The sequence below is a fragment of the Dendrobates tinctorius genome, unplaced genomic scaffold (assembly GCF_039654945.1).
Source record: "Dendrobates tinctorius isolate UK_male_01 unplaced genomic scaffold, ASM3965494v1 ptg000138l, whole genome shotgun sequence".
Taxonomy (NCBI): Eukaryota; Metazoa; Chordata; class Amphibia; order Anura; family Dendrobatidae; genus Dendrobates; species Dendrobates tinctorius.
The window spans coordinates 18,493,837-18,508,213 of NW_027361806.1; the positions used below are offsets into that span (position 1 = coordinate 18,493,837).

A 14,377-nucleotide genomic window follows, 5' to 3' on the forward strand; every position below is an offset into this window, starting at 1 on the left:
TCTTAAATTTATGTCAGCTCACAAAAAAGACCTCTCACCCACACCTTGTTTGGTCCAGGGCCTCTCACTTGCACATCGGGAGGTAAGCACAGATCAGATTTCTCATCCGGTATCGTTAGATATGGTGCAGGCATCCTATTCTAATGAAAAGGCCAGGAGCATGATACCGGCTGCCCATGTACTAAAGTTGAGCAAAATGATTTCACAGGACATCAGCAGCGAGTGGCCATTGTATCAATGGTGTTATGATTGAGTCACCGTAGGAGGCAGACACAAAAATAGAAGCTACGTCCAGAAAACCAGAGAAGTTGGCAACTATCAGATTGCAGACCCCTGATCCTATCAACACAACTAGCAGTAGCCGTGGGGGGTGCCTACGATGCCCTAGACCCCTCGATCACAGCCGGAGAGCTAAATAGCCTAAAGACAGAAAAGGAAATCTAAACTGCCCCAGAGCAGACCCCAAAGTAAAAGGCAGCCCCCAACATATAATGATGGTGAAGCACGATGAAAAAACACTCACACAGATAGAAAGATAGGCTGAGCAAACGATGGGGCCCAAGCTAACTAAACAGAACAGGAAAGGAAGGTTGCTGTCTGCAATCTGCCAAAACCCTATCAAAGACATAAGCCAACAAGCTGATATGGAAAAAGACCCTGAAGCAGCTAGGCTTCAAAAACTAAATCAGCACTCAGGTATTTTCAGAAGACAGAGCTAAAGGAATTCAGCACACCCCAGCAGGGAATGGCAGAAATCCAGAAAAACAAAGCAAAACAAAGTCAAAGCACAAATGCAAAAAGCCGAGCAGAAAACTTAGCTTTAGAAGAGCAGGAATTCAGACTGGTCTCCAAGGATCCCACAGAGTAATCACCCGCAGGGCAGAAGGGCGTCGGCAGCCTTATATCCAGTCAGTAACTCCACTCAGCCAGTCATCATCATCAGTCTCAGGTGTTTGATAATCAGGCTCACTACCTTTCTTTACCAGAAGAGGGAGTTCCTCGGGCCTCAGTAGTGAAGGGGAAAATGAACTCACAACACAATGGTATGCAAACCTGCTCCGACCTGCCGGCATCTAAGTCACCTCTTATGATTAGCAAAGATCAATAAGCATGCATCCTATACTAATGAATAGCACAGGGGCACAATATCCTGGCCATCACCGGTCAATGAGATGGCATTTGTGCTGCTCAGCTGCTGGTGAGGTGAGTGACGCTATAGCAATCCTTTAACTAAATTGTGCAGAGCAGGAGGAAGTTTAAGCTGCAATATCAGATAAGGCCACAAAGACAAGAGAGGTGCTGTTTTTGGGAAAAAAAAAATCGGCATTCTCTGTGGTCAAGATGGTGCAAGTTGTCTCTGACTGTCTGGTTACAATATTACACAATGGAAACTGATATTTTTTTTCCTGTGTTTTTTTTCAGACTGACTCAGTCTTTTCCACAACCCCTTGAAACAAAGCCATTGCTGAGCCAGCGGGAGACAGCTCCTATAGGAAATCTTCAGCAGCGCAATGACCGCCAGAACCTCAATGACTCATTCACCGAAAACTGGAACAACAGCTCGCACTATGACAACACCGGATTCGTGGCCGAAGAAAATGCTGTGGAGAATGCAGGGGGTAACCCAATGCTGTCTTCAAAATCAAGAAGCACATCCTCACACGGAAGGCGGCCATTAATCAGGCAAGACCGAATTATTGGAATACCACTGGAGTTGGAGCAGCCATCACAGAGAAACTCTCAAGAAGCAGATGTTTCACCAAGCAATCCTTGGCAAAATTGGACTCGGACTCCCAGTCCATTTGAAGACAGGACAGCATTTCCTTCAAAACTTGAAACCACCCCCGTCAATAGTCCATTGCCGGAACGAAAAGAACATAAGCCACAGTCATTAGAAAATCCAAGCACATTCTCTTCAGGCCCATCGTGGGAGTTTCATGACACCAGCTCTAACCGGAACATAGGAAATGTATTTCCACATAGCCATTGCCGTCCTGAGTCTGCCAAAAATACCATATCAGTGAGCAAAAGTACCGAAAGACTCTCGCCGTTAATGAAGGACTTGAAGACGGGCAGGTTCAAAAAGTCTCAGAGTATAGATGAAATAGATATTGGGGCATTCAAAGTGTACAACATCCCCTTACAAAATTATGATCCAAGAAACATCATGCACGGAAGCCATGCCAGACCAGACTTGGGTTTGTTGCAGGAGCAAAGTATGTCTCGTAGTCAGTCAGTGCCAATGCTTGATGATGAGATGTTGGGCTACGGAACTAGCAGAGGGCAGCAACAGAAGCCTACCACCAAGAAAGTCTACCAGTTTGACCAAAGTTTTAACCCAACAGGTGCTGTCGAAGTTAAACCAGAGAAGAGAGTACCTCCTCCATTTTCATACAACCCTGACTACTCCTCTCAGCAAACAAAGAGCATGGCAAAAGATCTGATCAGCCCCAGAGCCTACAGAGGATACCCACCCATGGAACAGATGTTTTCCTTTTCTCAACCTTCAGTCAATGAAGATTCCATTCCTCCTCAGTTTACAAGTCAAGGATCAAGGCCAGGATTCTTGAAAAGGGCAGACTCTTTGGCAAGTGCCACAGAGATGCAAATGTATAGAAGGGTGAGCGAGCCACATGAACTTCCACAGACTGACCGGTATGGCAGGCCTCCCTTCCTTGGGGCTATTGAACGACAAAGCAGCATGTCAGTGGCCGAATCTCAGTTTCTAAAAAGAAATGGTCGTTATGAAGATGATCACAGCTCCTATCCAGACATGAAGTCTCAAGGAAGCAGCTATCAAGTCAAAACTCTCACGCAAAGACGGCCATTGTCTGCAAGGAGCTACAGCACTGAGACCTATGGGACTGCTCAGACCCGTCCGGTTTCTGCTAGGCCAACAATGGCAGCATTGCTTGAAAAAATACCGTCTGATTATAACTTGGTTAACTATGGCGATAAGACCTCCGACAGCGACATGAAGAGCAGGCAGAATCAGGGAAAAGTAGACGATGGCTGCAATAAAATGCCACCAGACTGGAGACAGCAACTACTCAGACACATAGAAGCTAGAAGACTGGATAGGGTATGTCTAATTAACGGAACTTATTCATAGTTTCACCTGTTCATTATCACAATATTTATTAACTTGTAAAAGCCAACAAAGTATTGTCGTATACAAACAGGGGTCACAAATTCCTCAAGAGGAATAATGCATTAGTGAGCATGTGCGACCGCTGCTTCATTAACTGTCTATAGGAGTGGTGGTCACACATGCTCACTAGCACTTCATTCACATAAAGAACATTAGGACCCCCATTCTCAAGACAAATGTATTTTGTAATAGCCATAACCCCAGAAATTAGACATTTATCATCTGGATTATGGACATGCACTCAATGTTATTTATGAACAACCCCTTTAAGTGGTTATTCACAGCTTTCTGGCAACTTAGGGTCCAACTGCTGGTTTCCTGCTCTGCTGTCTATGGCAACCCTATGAACAATGGTGCTCATGCTGGCACTGCTCCATTCTAATGGAGCAGTCCTGAGCCCTGTCCTTGGGTTTAATGGGGCCATAAGACCCTGGCGATCAGTAAACTAAAACCAATCATATGGATAGGTGAAAATTTTGCAATTTTGGAATTCACCGTTTCAATAATTATTCTTTAACCCCTTCACCCCCAAGGGTGGTTTGCACATTCATGACCGGGCCAATTTTTACAATTCTAACCACTGTACCTTTATGAGGTCATAACTCTGGAACGGTTCTATGGATCTCGGTGATTCTGACATTGTTTTCTCGTGACATATTGTACTTCATGTTAGTGGTAAAATTTCATTCAAATAACTTGCGTTTATTTGTGAAAAAAATGGAAATTTGGCAAAAATTTTGAAAATTTCGCAATTTTCCAACTTTGAATTTTTATACCCTTAAATCACAGAGATACGGCACACAAAAAACTTGATAACTAACATTTCCCACATGTTTACTTTACATCAGCACAATTTTGGAACCAAAATGTTTTTTTGTTAGGAAGTTATAAGGGTTAAAAGTTGACCAGCGATTTCTCATTTTTACAACACCATTTTATTTTTAGGACCACATCACATTTGAAGCCACTTTGAGGGGTCTATATGATAGAAAATACCCAAAAGTGACACCATTCTAAAAACTGAACCCCTTAAGGTGCTCAAAACCACATTCAAGAAGTTTATTAACCATTTAGGTGCGTCACAGGAATTTTTTTGAATATTTAAAAAAAAATGAACATCTAACTTTTTTTCACAAAAAAAATACTTCAGGTTCAATTTTTTTATTTTACCAAGGGTAACAGGAGAAATTGGACTGCAAAAGTTATTGTGCAATTTGTCCTGAGTATGCTGATACCTGATTTGTGGGGGGGAACGACTGTTTCGGCGCATGGCAGAGCTCAGAATGGAAGGAGCGCCGTTTGACTTTTTCAATGCAAAATTGGCTGGAATTCAGATCGGACGCCATGTCACGTTTGGAGAGTCCCTGATGTACCTAAACAGTGGAAACCCCCTACAAGTGACCCCATTTTGGAAACTAGACCCCCCAAGGAACTTATCTAGATATGTGGTGAGAACTTTGAACCCACAAGGGCTTTACAGAAGTTTATAACGTACAGCGGTACAATTAAAAAATCATATATTTTCCACAAAAATGATCTTTTCACCCCAATTTTTATTTTCCCAAGGGTAACAGGACCCTAAAAGTTATTGTGCAATTTGTCCTGAGTATGCTGATACCCCACATGTGGGGGTAAACCACTATTTGGGCGCATGGCAGAGCTCGGAAGGGAAGCAGCGCCATTTGACGTTTTTGGCTGGAATTGAGATCGGACACCATGTCGCGATTGGAAAACCCCTGATGTACCTAAACGGTGGAAACCCCCCACAAATGACACCATTTTGTAAACTAGACCCCCCAAGGAACTTATCTAGATGTGTGGTGAGCACTTTGAACCCCCCAGTGCTTCACAGAAGTTTATAACGCCCGGGCGTGAAAATAAAAAATTCGTATTTTTTCCCCAAACATGATCTTTTAGTCACCATTTTTTTTATTTTCCCAAGGGTAACAGGAAAAATTGGACCCCAAAAGTTGTTGTCCAATTTGTCCTGAGTATGCTGATACCCCATATGTGGGAGAAAACTACTGTATGGACACACGTCAGGGCTTGGAAGGGAAGTAGTGTCGTTTTGGAATGCAGACTTTGATGGAATGGTCTGCGGGTGTCATGTTGCCTTTGGAGAGCCCCTAATGTACCTAAACAGTGGGAACACCCACAAATGACCCTATTTTGGAACCGAGAACCCCTAAGGAACTTATCTAGATGTGTGGTGAGCACTTTGAACCCCCAAGGGCTTCACAGAAGTTTATAATGCCCGGGCATGAAAATAAAAAAATCGTATTTTTTCCACAAACATGATCAATTAGTCCCCAATTTTTTCATTTTCCCAAGGGTAACAGGAGAAATTGGACCGCAAAAGTTGTTGTCCAATTTGTCATGAGTACGCTGACACCCCATATGTGGGAGAAAACTACTGTATGGACACACGTTGGGGCTCGGAAGGGAAGCAGTTCCATTTTGGAATGCAGACTTTGATGGAATGGTCTGCGGGTGTCATGTGCGTTTGGAGAGCCCCTGATGTACCTAAACTATTGAAACTCCCAACAAGTGACCCCATTTTGGACACTAGACCCCCCCCACGGAACTTATCTAGATGTGTGGTGAGCACTTTGAACCCCCAAGTGCTTCACAGAAGTTTATAACGCTCGGACGTGAAAATAAAAAAATCATTTTTTTCCACAAAAATGATATTTTTGCCCCCAATTTTTTATTTTCCTAAGGGTAACAGGAGAAATTGGACCCCAAAAATTGTTTTGCAATTTGTCCTGAGTAGGCTGATACCCTACATGTGGGGGTAAAACACTGTTTGGGCGCATGGCAGAGCTTGGAAGGGAAGGAGCACCATTTGACTTTTTCAACTCAGAATTGGCTGGAATTGAGATCAGACGCAATGTTGCATTTGGAGAGCCCCTGATGTGCCCAAACAGTGGAAACCCCCAATTCTAACTCCAACCCGAACCCCAACACGCCCCTAACCCTAATCTCAGCCCTAACCCTAACCCTAGCCCTAACCCTAGCCCTAACCCTAATGGAAAAATGGAAATAAATACATTTTTTTAATTGTATTATTTTTCCCTAACTAAGGGGGTGATAACGGGGGGTTTGATTTACTATTTATGGCGGTTTTTATTTTTGGCAGCTGTCGCACGCTAAAAGACGCTTTTTATTGTAAAAATAGTTTTTGCATCACCACATATTGAGAGCTATAATTTTTCCGTATTTTGACCCACCGAGTCATGTGAGGTCTTATTTTTTGTGGGACCAGTTGACGTTTTTATTGGTACCATTTTCGGGCACGTGACATTTTTTGATCGCTTTTTATTCCGATTTTTGGGACGCAGAATGAACAAAAACCAGCGTTTCATGAATTTCTTTTGGGGGAGTGCGTTTACACCGTTCCGCGTGCGGTAAAATTGATAAATCGGTTTTATTCTTCGGTTACAGCGATACCTCATTTAGGTCGTTTTTTTTATGTTTTGTCGGTTTTATGCAATGAAAACTATTTTATATAAAAAATAATTATTTTTGCATCGCTTTATTCTGCGAGCTATAACTTTTTTATTTTTTCGCCGATGATGCTGTGTGGCAGCTCGTTTTTTGCGGGACAAGATGACGTTTTCAGCGGTACCATGGATATTTATATGCGTCTTTTTGATCGCGCGTTATTACACTTTTTGTTTGGCGGTATGATAATAAATCATTATTTTTTGCTTCGTTTTTTATTTTTATTTTTTAAGGGGTTCGCTAAATGGGTTAACTAATGGGACAGTTTTATAGGGCGGGTCGTTACGGACGCGGCGATACCTAATATGTGTACTTTTATTGTTTTGGGTTTTTTTTATTTTCAAAAAATGAATTTACTGAGGAATATTTTTTTTTTTACTAATTTATTTGGCGATTTTTTTTTTAAATTATTTTTACACTTTTTTTTTATTTTTTTTTTACTTTATTACATAGTCCCAGGTGGGACATCACTGTCCTGTGACAGATCGCTGATCTGTCACATCACAGATCACTGTGACAGATCAGCAATCTGTCACAGGCATTGAAGAAGACTTCCTCTTGCCTGCGCTTTGCAGGCACTGAGGAAGCCAGCTTCCTCCAGGCCCCCGTCGCCATCTTGGATTCAGGGGCCTGGAGGAAAGGAGTCCCCCGCAGCAGCGCTGCACATTGCGCTGCCGTGGGGGGGCTCAGGGAAGCACGGAGGGAGCCCCCTCCCTGCCAATGCTTCCCTTTAACTCCCGGTACACCGCGATCATGGTGTGCAAGGGGTTAACGTGTCGGGGGCGGTCCGTGACCGCCCCTGACACATAGTGCCGGGTGTCAGCTGTGATAATCAGCTGACACCCGGCCGCGATCAGCGGCGCTCACCACGTGGGCGCCGCTGATCGCGGTAGACGTACTATCCCGTCCATGGGCATAGGGGCCCGGGTCCCATGGACGGGATAGTACGTCGGATGTCAGGAAGGGGTTAATAATCATTCAGGCTTAAGTTATTGATTATTTTGGTGGAATCTACTAGACATCCAATGGCAATATGCTCTTGTAACTGTTCTTTCAAGGGTAAATTCAGACACACTTTGTGCACTTTTTTTGTTTTTCCAAAGTTGGATGTTACCTGACACTCCTAAATACCATTGATTACCCATATGTAATACAGTGGGTAAATAAAGTATTCAGACCCCTTTAAATTTTTCACTCATTTTTTATTGCAGCCATTTGGTAAATTCAAAAAGTTAAATTTCTCTCAATGTGCACTCTGCACCCCATCTTGACGGAAAAAGCAGAAATGTAGAAATTTTTGCAAATTTATTAAAAAAGAACACTGAAATATCACATGGTCTTAAGTATTCAGACCCTTTGCTCAGTGTGGAGTAGAAGCACCTTTTGAGCTAGTACAGCCATGAGTCTTCTTGGGAAAGATGCAACAACTTGTTCACACCTGGATTTGGGGATCCTCTGCCATTCTTCCTTGCAGATCCTCTCCAGTTCCGCTAGGTTGGATGGTGAACAGCCATTTTCAGGTCTCTTCAGAGATGCTCAATTGGGTTTAGGTCAGGGCTCTGGCTGGGCCAGTCAAGAATGGTCACAGAGTTGTTCTGAAGCCACTCCTTTGTTATTTTAGCTGTGTGCTTAGGGTCATTGTCTTGTTGGAAGGTGAACCTTTGGCCAAGTTTGAGGTCCAGAACACTCTGGAAGAGGTTTTCATCCAGGATATCTCTGTACTTGGCCGCATTCATGTTTCCTTCAATTGCAACCAGTCGTCCTGTCCCTGCAGCTGAAAAACATCCCCATAGCATGATGCTGCCACCATCATGTTTCACTGTTGGGATTGTATTGGGCATGTGATGAGCAGTGCCTGGTTTTCTCCAAACACACCCCTTAGAATTCTCACCAAAAAGTTTTATCTTCGTCTCATCAGACCAGAGAATCTTATTTCTCATAGTCTGGGAGTCCTTCATGTGTCTTTTATCAAACTCTATGCGGGCTTTCATATGTTGACACAAAGAAGAGGCTTCCGTCGGGCCACTCTGCCATAAAGGCCCGACTGGTCGAGGGCTGCAGTGATAGTTGACTTTGTGGAACTTTCTCCCATCTCCCTACTGCATCTGTGGAGCTCAGTCACAGTGATCTTGAGGTTCTTTACCTCTCTCACCAAGGCTCTTCTCCCATGATTGCTCAGTTTGGCTGGATGGCCAGGTCTAGGAAGACGTCTGATGGTCCCAAACTTCTTCCATTTAAGGATTATGGAGGCCCCTGTGCTCTTAGGAACCTTGAGTACTGCAGAAATTATTTTGTAAACTTGGCCAGATCTGTGCCTTGCTACAATTCTGTCTCTGAGCTCCTTGGCCAGTTCCCTTGACCTCATGATTCTCATTTGGTCTGACATGCACTGTGAGCTGTGAGGTCTTAGGCCAGTATCACATTTGCGCTTCAGGGCGCAGCGACGGCCTGCGCACGGCCGCCGCTAAGCCCCGCCCCTGCCGCGCCTCCGCCGGTAGCTTCGCCTCCGGGCGCATGACGCTGCATGCGTCATGCGTCCCCTATCTTTATCACTGAGGACGCAGGCCGTGCGCAGTATGCGTTTGGCGGCGCCTGGGTCCTTTTGACGGTGCGCCGAGCGCAACCAAATTGCAACAGGTTGCGTTTGGCGCTGGTCGGCGCACCGTCAGTGATAAAGATAGGGGACGCATGCAGTGCCATGCGCCCGGAGGCGGAGCTACCGGCGGAGGCGCGGCAGTGGGCGGGGCTTAGCGGCGGCCGTGCGCAGGCCGTCGCTGCGCCCTGAAGCGCAAATGTGAAACCGGCCTTATATAGACAGGTGTGTGCCTTTACAAATCAAGTCCTATCAGTTTAATTACACACAGCTGAACTTCAATGAAGGAGTAGAAGCATCTCAAGGAGGATCACAAGGAAATGGACAGCATGTGACTTAAATATGAGTGTCTGAGCAAAGGGTCTGAATACTTATGACCCTGTGTTATTTCAGTTTTTCTTTTTTAATAAATTTGCAAAAATGTTTACATTTCTGTTTTTTTTCAGTCAAGATGGGGTGCAGAGTGCACATTAATGAGAAAAAAAAATGAGCTTTTTTGAATTTACCAAATGCCTGCAATGAAACAAAGAGTGAAAAAATTAAAGGGGTCTGAATATTTTCCTTACCCACTGTAAATGGCAGTTAAGTAACTTTGTAGTCAGCAGTTACTTTTTATATAAGGGAAACTTTAAGATTGGCCAAACTTCAGGAAAGTTTTCTGAAAAAGTTTTAGTGGAGATTTTTTTTAGTCTATTATTAGTGTTGCACTATTTTCACACTTTTGAAATGTGTCAGTTACATCACAAGGTCAACATTTTTGTTTTTTCCTTTCGGTGAAAAGATGAATAGATTTTTGGCAGTTCCAACTCCTGAACAGGCCATGTAAAGTTCACCATGAGAAAAGCATGGAGATTGCAAATCAATCCCTACTACTTTCAAGAACTGTCCCTGAGCATTGTTAATGGACATTGCAAATGCCAGCTGAACTGGAAACTGTAGGCGTTTAAAATCAAAAGGCAAATCAGTTGGAATGAGCGGAATTATTGGAATGCAAATGTCCTCTCCTTTGGCACATCGTGTTGCTGGGCTGTGTATATAATCCTATCCTGTGTGATACCATCTGCTGAGCTGTGTATCTAATCCTATCCTGTGTCATACTGTCTGTTGAGCCGTGTATCTAATCCTATACTGTGTGATACTGTCTGCTGAGCCATGAATCTAATCTTATCCTGTGTGATACAGTCTGCTGAGCTGTGTATCTAATCCTATCCTGTGTGATACAGTCTGCTGAGCCATGTATCTATTCATATCCTGTGTGATACTGTCTGCTGAGCCATGTATCTAATCCTATCCTGTGTGATACAGTCTGCTGAGCCATGTATCTAATCCTATCCTGTGTGATACGGTCTGCTGAGCCGTGTATCTAATCCTATCCTGTGTGATACTGTCTGCTGACCTGTGTATCTAATCCTGTTCTTGTGATACTGACTGCTGAACTGTGTATTTAATCCTATTCTGTGTGATACTGTCTGCTGAGCCATGTATCTAATCCTATCCTGTGTGATACTGACTGCTGAGCCGTGTATCTAATCCTGTCCTGTGTGATACTGTGTGCTGAGCCGTGTATCTAATCCTATCCTGTGTGATACTGTCTGCTGAGCAGTGTATCTAATCCTCTCCTGTGTGATACAATCTGCTGAGCCGTGTATCTAATCCTGTCCTGTGTGATACTGTGTGCTGAGCAGTGTATCTAATCCTATCCTGTGTGATACTGTCTGCTGAGCCGTGTATCTAATGCTATCCTATAAGATACTGTCTGCTGAGCCATGTATCTAATCCTATCCTGTGTGATACTGACTGCTGAGCCATATATCTAATCCTATCCTGTGTGATACTGACAGCTGAGCTGTGTATCTAATCCTATCCTGTATGATACTGTCTGCTGAGCCGTGTATCTAATCCTATCCTGTGTGATACTGACTGCTGAGCCGTGTATCTAATCCTATCCTGTATGATACTGTCTGCTGAGCCATGTATCTAATCCTATTCTATGATACTAACTGCTGAGCCGTGTATCTAATCCTATCCTGTGTGATACTGACAGCTGAGCTGTGTATCTAATCCTATCCTGTGTGATACTGTCTGCTGAGCCGTGTATCTAATCCTATCCTGTATGATACTGTATGCTGAGCCGTGTATCTAATCCTATCCTGTGTGATACTGACTGCTGAGCCATATATCTAATTCTATCCTGTGTGATACTGTCTGCTGAGCCGTGTATCTAATCCTATTCTATGTGATACTGACTGCGGAGCCATGTATCTAATCCTATCCTGTGTGATACTGTGTGCTGAGCTGTGTATCTAATCCTATCCTGTGTGATACTGTCTGCTGAGCCGTGTATCTAATCCTATCCTGTGTGATACTGTCTGCTGAGCCGTGTATCTAATCCTATCCTGTGTGATACTGTGTGCTGAGCTGTGTATCTAATCCTATCCTGTATGATACTGTCTGCTGAGCCATGTATCTAATCCTATCCTGTGTGATACTGACTGCTGAGCCGTATATCTAATCCTATCCTGTGTGATACTGTGTGCTGAGCTGTGTATCTAATCCTATCCTGTATGATACTGTCTGCTGAGCCATGTATCTAATCCTATCCTGTGTGATACTGACTGCTGAGCCGTATATCTAATCCTATCCTGTGTGATACTGTGTGCTGAGCTGTGTATCTAATCCTATCCTGTATGATACTGTCTGCTGAGCCATGTATCTAATCCTATCCTGTGTGATACTGACTGCTGAGCCGTATATCTAATCCTATCCTGTGTGATACTGACTGCTGAGCCATATATCTAATCCTATCCTGTGTGATACTGTCTGCTGAGCCGTGTATCTAATCCTATCCTGTGTGATACTGACTGCTGAGCCGTATATCTAATCCTATCCTGTGTGACACTGACTGCTGAGCCATATATCTAATCCTATCCTGTGTGATACTGTCTGCTGAGCCGTGTATCTAATCCTATCCTGTGTGATACTGTCTGCTGAACCATGTATCTATTCCTATCCTGTGTAATACTGACTGCTGAGCCGTGTATCTAATCCTATTCTGTGTGATACTGTGTGTTGAGCTGCGTATCTAATCCTATCCTGTGTGATACTGTCTGCTGAGCCGTGTATCTATTCCTCTCCTGTGTGATACTGACTGCTGAGCGGTGTATCTAATCCTATCCTGTGTGATACTGACTGCTGAGCCGTGTATCTAATCCTCTCCTGTGTGATACTGCCTGCTGAGCCGTGTATCTAATCCTATTCTGTGTGATACTGTCTGCTGAGCCGTGTATCTAATCCTCTCCTGTATGATACTGACTTCTGAGCTGTGTATCTAATCCTCTCCTGTGTGATACTGCCTGCTGAGCCATGTATCTAATCCTATCCTGTGTGATACTGCCTGCTGAGCCATATGTCTAATCCTCTCCTGTGTGATACTGACTGCTGAGCTGTGTATCTAATCCTGTGTGATACTGACTGCTAAGCTGTGTATCTAATCCTCTCCTGTGTGATACTGACTGCTGAGCCGTGTATCTAATCCTCTCCTGTGTGACACTGACTGCTGAGCTGTGTATCTAATCCTCTCCTGTGTGATACTGACTGCTGAGCCGTGTATCTAATCCTCTCCTGTGTGACACTGACTGCTGAGCTGTGTATCTAATCCGATCCTGTGTGATACTGACTGCTGAGCCTTGTGTCTAATCCTATCCTGTGTGATACTGGGCTCCCCCTGCAGTCTGTGTCAGAGGGTGGTCTGTGTCGGCACGGTAATAAATTGTGTTATTTCCTGCTTTACAGAAGAAGGACGATAACACCATAGAAATGATAAGAATAATAGGACTCAGTTACCACAACTGTCTACATGGAAAACTGTTGCTCATATCAACCAATCACAGCTCATATTTCATGTTTTAAACAGCTCTGGTGAAATGAAAGATGCTTAGTGATTGGTTGCAAGGAAAACTGTTGCTCATAGCAACCTATTGGCAGTAAATAGCGTCCATCGTATTTTTTTTGTTGGATTAGGGAAGAGAACATATGAACACCAGGGACAGGATGTCATAGTGCAAATTACTCCATGTATTCCAGTGCTGAAGGACAGTCATGTCAACCACTTAGTCAGATTTCCTCACCTTAGTGGTCTTAAACTAGTGATTTTCCAAAAGTTGCCTAACTACAACTAGCATCAATTGACTGATAATGGTTTTTAACCCCTTTCCGACATTGGGCGTATATTTACGCCGATGTTGGACTCCCTCCCTTTGATGTAGGCTCCGGCTGTGAGCCCACCTCTTTCCCAGGACATGTCAGCAGTTTTGAACAGCTAACATGTGCCCGCAATAGCCACGGGTGGAATCGTGATCCACCCGCAGCTATTATCCAGTTAAATGCTGCTGTCAAACTCTGACAGCGGCATTTAACAAGCACTTCCAGCAATCACGCTGGAAATACGCACACAGGTGACCCGCGTCACGTGATCGTGGGTTACCGGTGTGTCGGCATGACAACTGGAGGTCTCCTGGAGACCTCTATGGTTGTCAGTGCCTGATTGCTGTGAGAGCCACCCAGTGGTCGGCGCTCATAGCAAGTGAGCAATTCTACTACATAGAGGTGATCTGACCATCGCCTCTATGTAGCAGAACTGATCAGGTTGTGGCAGCTTCTAGTCTCCTATGGAGGCTATTGAAGCATGCCAAAAGTAAAAAAAAAAATTATTTAAAAATGTAAAAAAAATATAAAAGTTCAAATCACCCTCCTTTCGCCCAGTTAAAAAAAAAAAACAATAAAAATAAAATCAGACATACACATATTCGGTATCGCCGCATTCAGGATTGCCTGATCTATCAATAGAAAAAGGATTAACCTGATTGCTAAACGTTGTAGCGAGAAAATAAGTAAAAATGCCAGAATTACGTTTTTTGGTCGCCGCAACATTGCATTAAAATGTAATAATGGGCAATCAAAAGATCGTATCTGCACTACAATGGTGTAATTAAAAACACTGGCTCGGCGGGAAAAAAATAAGCCCTCACCCAACCCCAGATCACGAATAATGGAGATGCTACTGGTATCGGAAAATGGCGCAATTTTTAATTTATTTTTTTTTAAGCAAAGTTTGGAATTTTTTTTCACCA

At 43.7% G+C, this 14,377-nt stretch overlaps 1 protein-coding gene across 9 annotated transcripts in view; it reads left to right on the forward strand.

Annotated features, from left to right (window-relative positions):
- The window catches only part of LRRC7 (leucine rich repeat containing 7), a 445,778-nt gene that overhangs the window by 369,622 nt on the left and 61,779 nt on the right, over positions 1-14,377 (forward strand). For all 9 annotated transcript variants that reach the window (XM_073544765.1, XM_073544773.1, XM_073544767.1 and 6 more), the window contains one exon: positions 1,423-3,082. In XM_073544765.1, the coding sequence (XP_073400866.1) occupies positions 1,423-3,082 (1,660 nt within the window). The remainder of the gene's footprint in view (positions 1-1,422; positions 3,083-14,377) is intronic.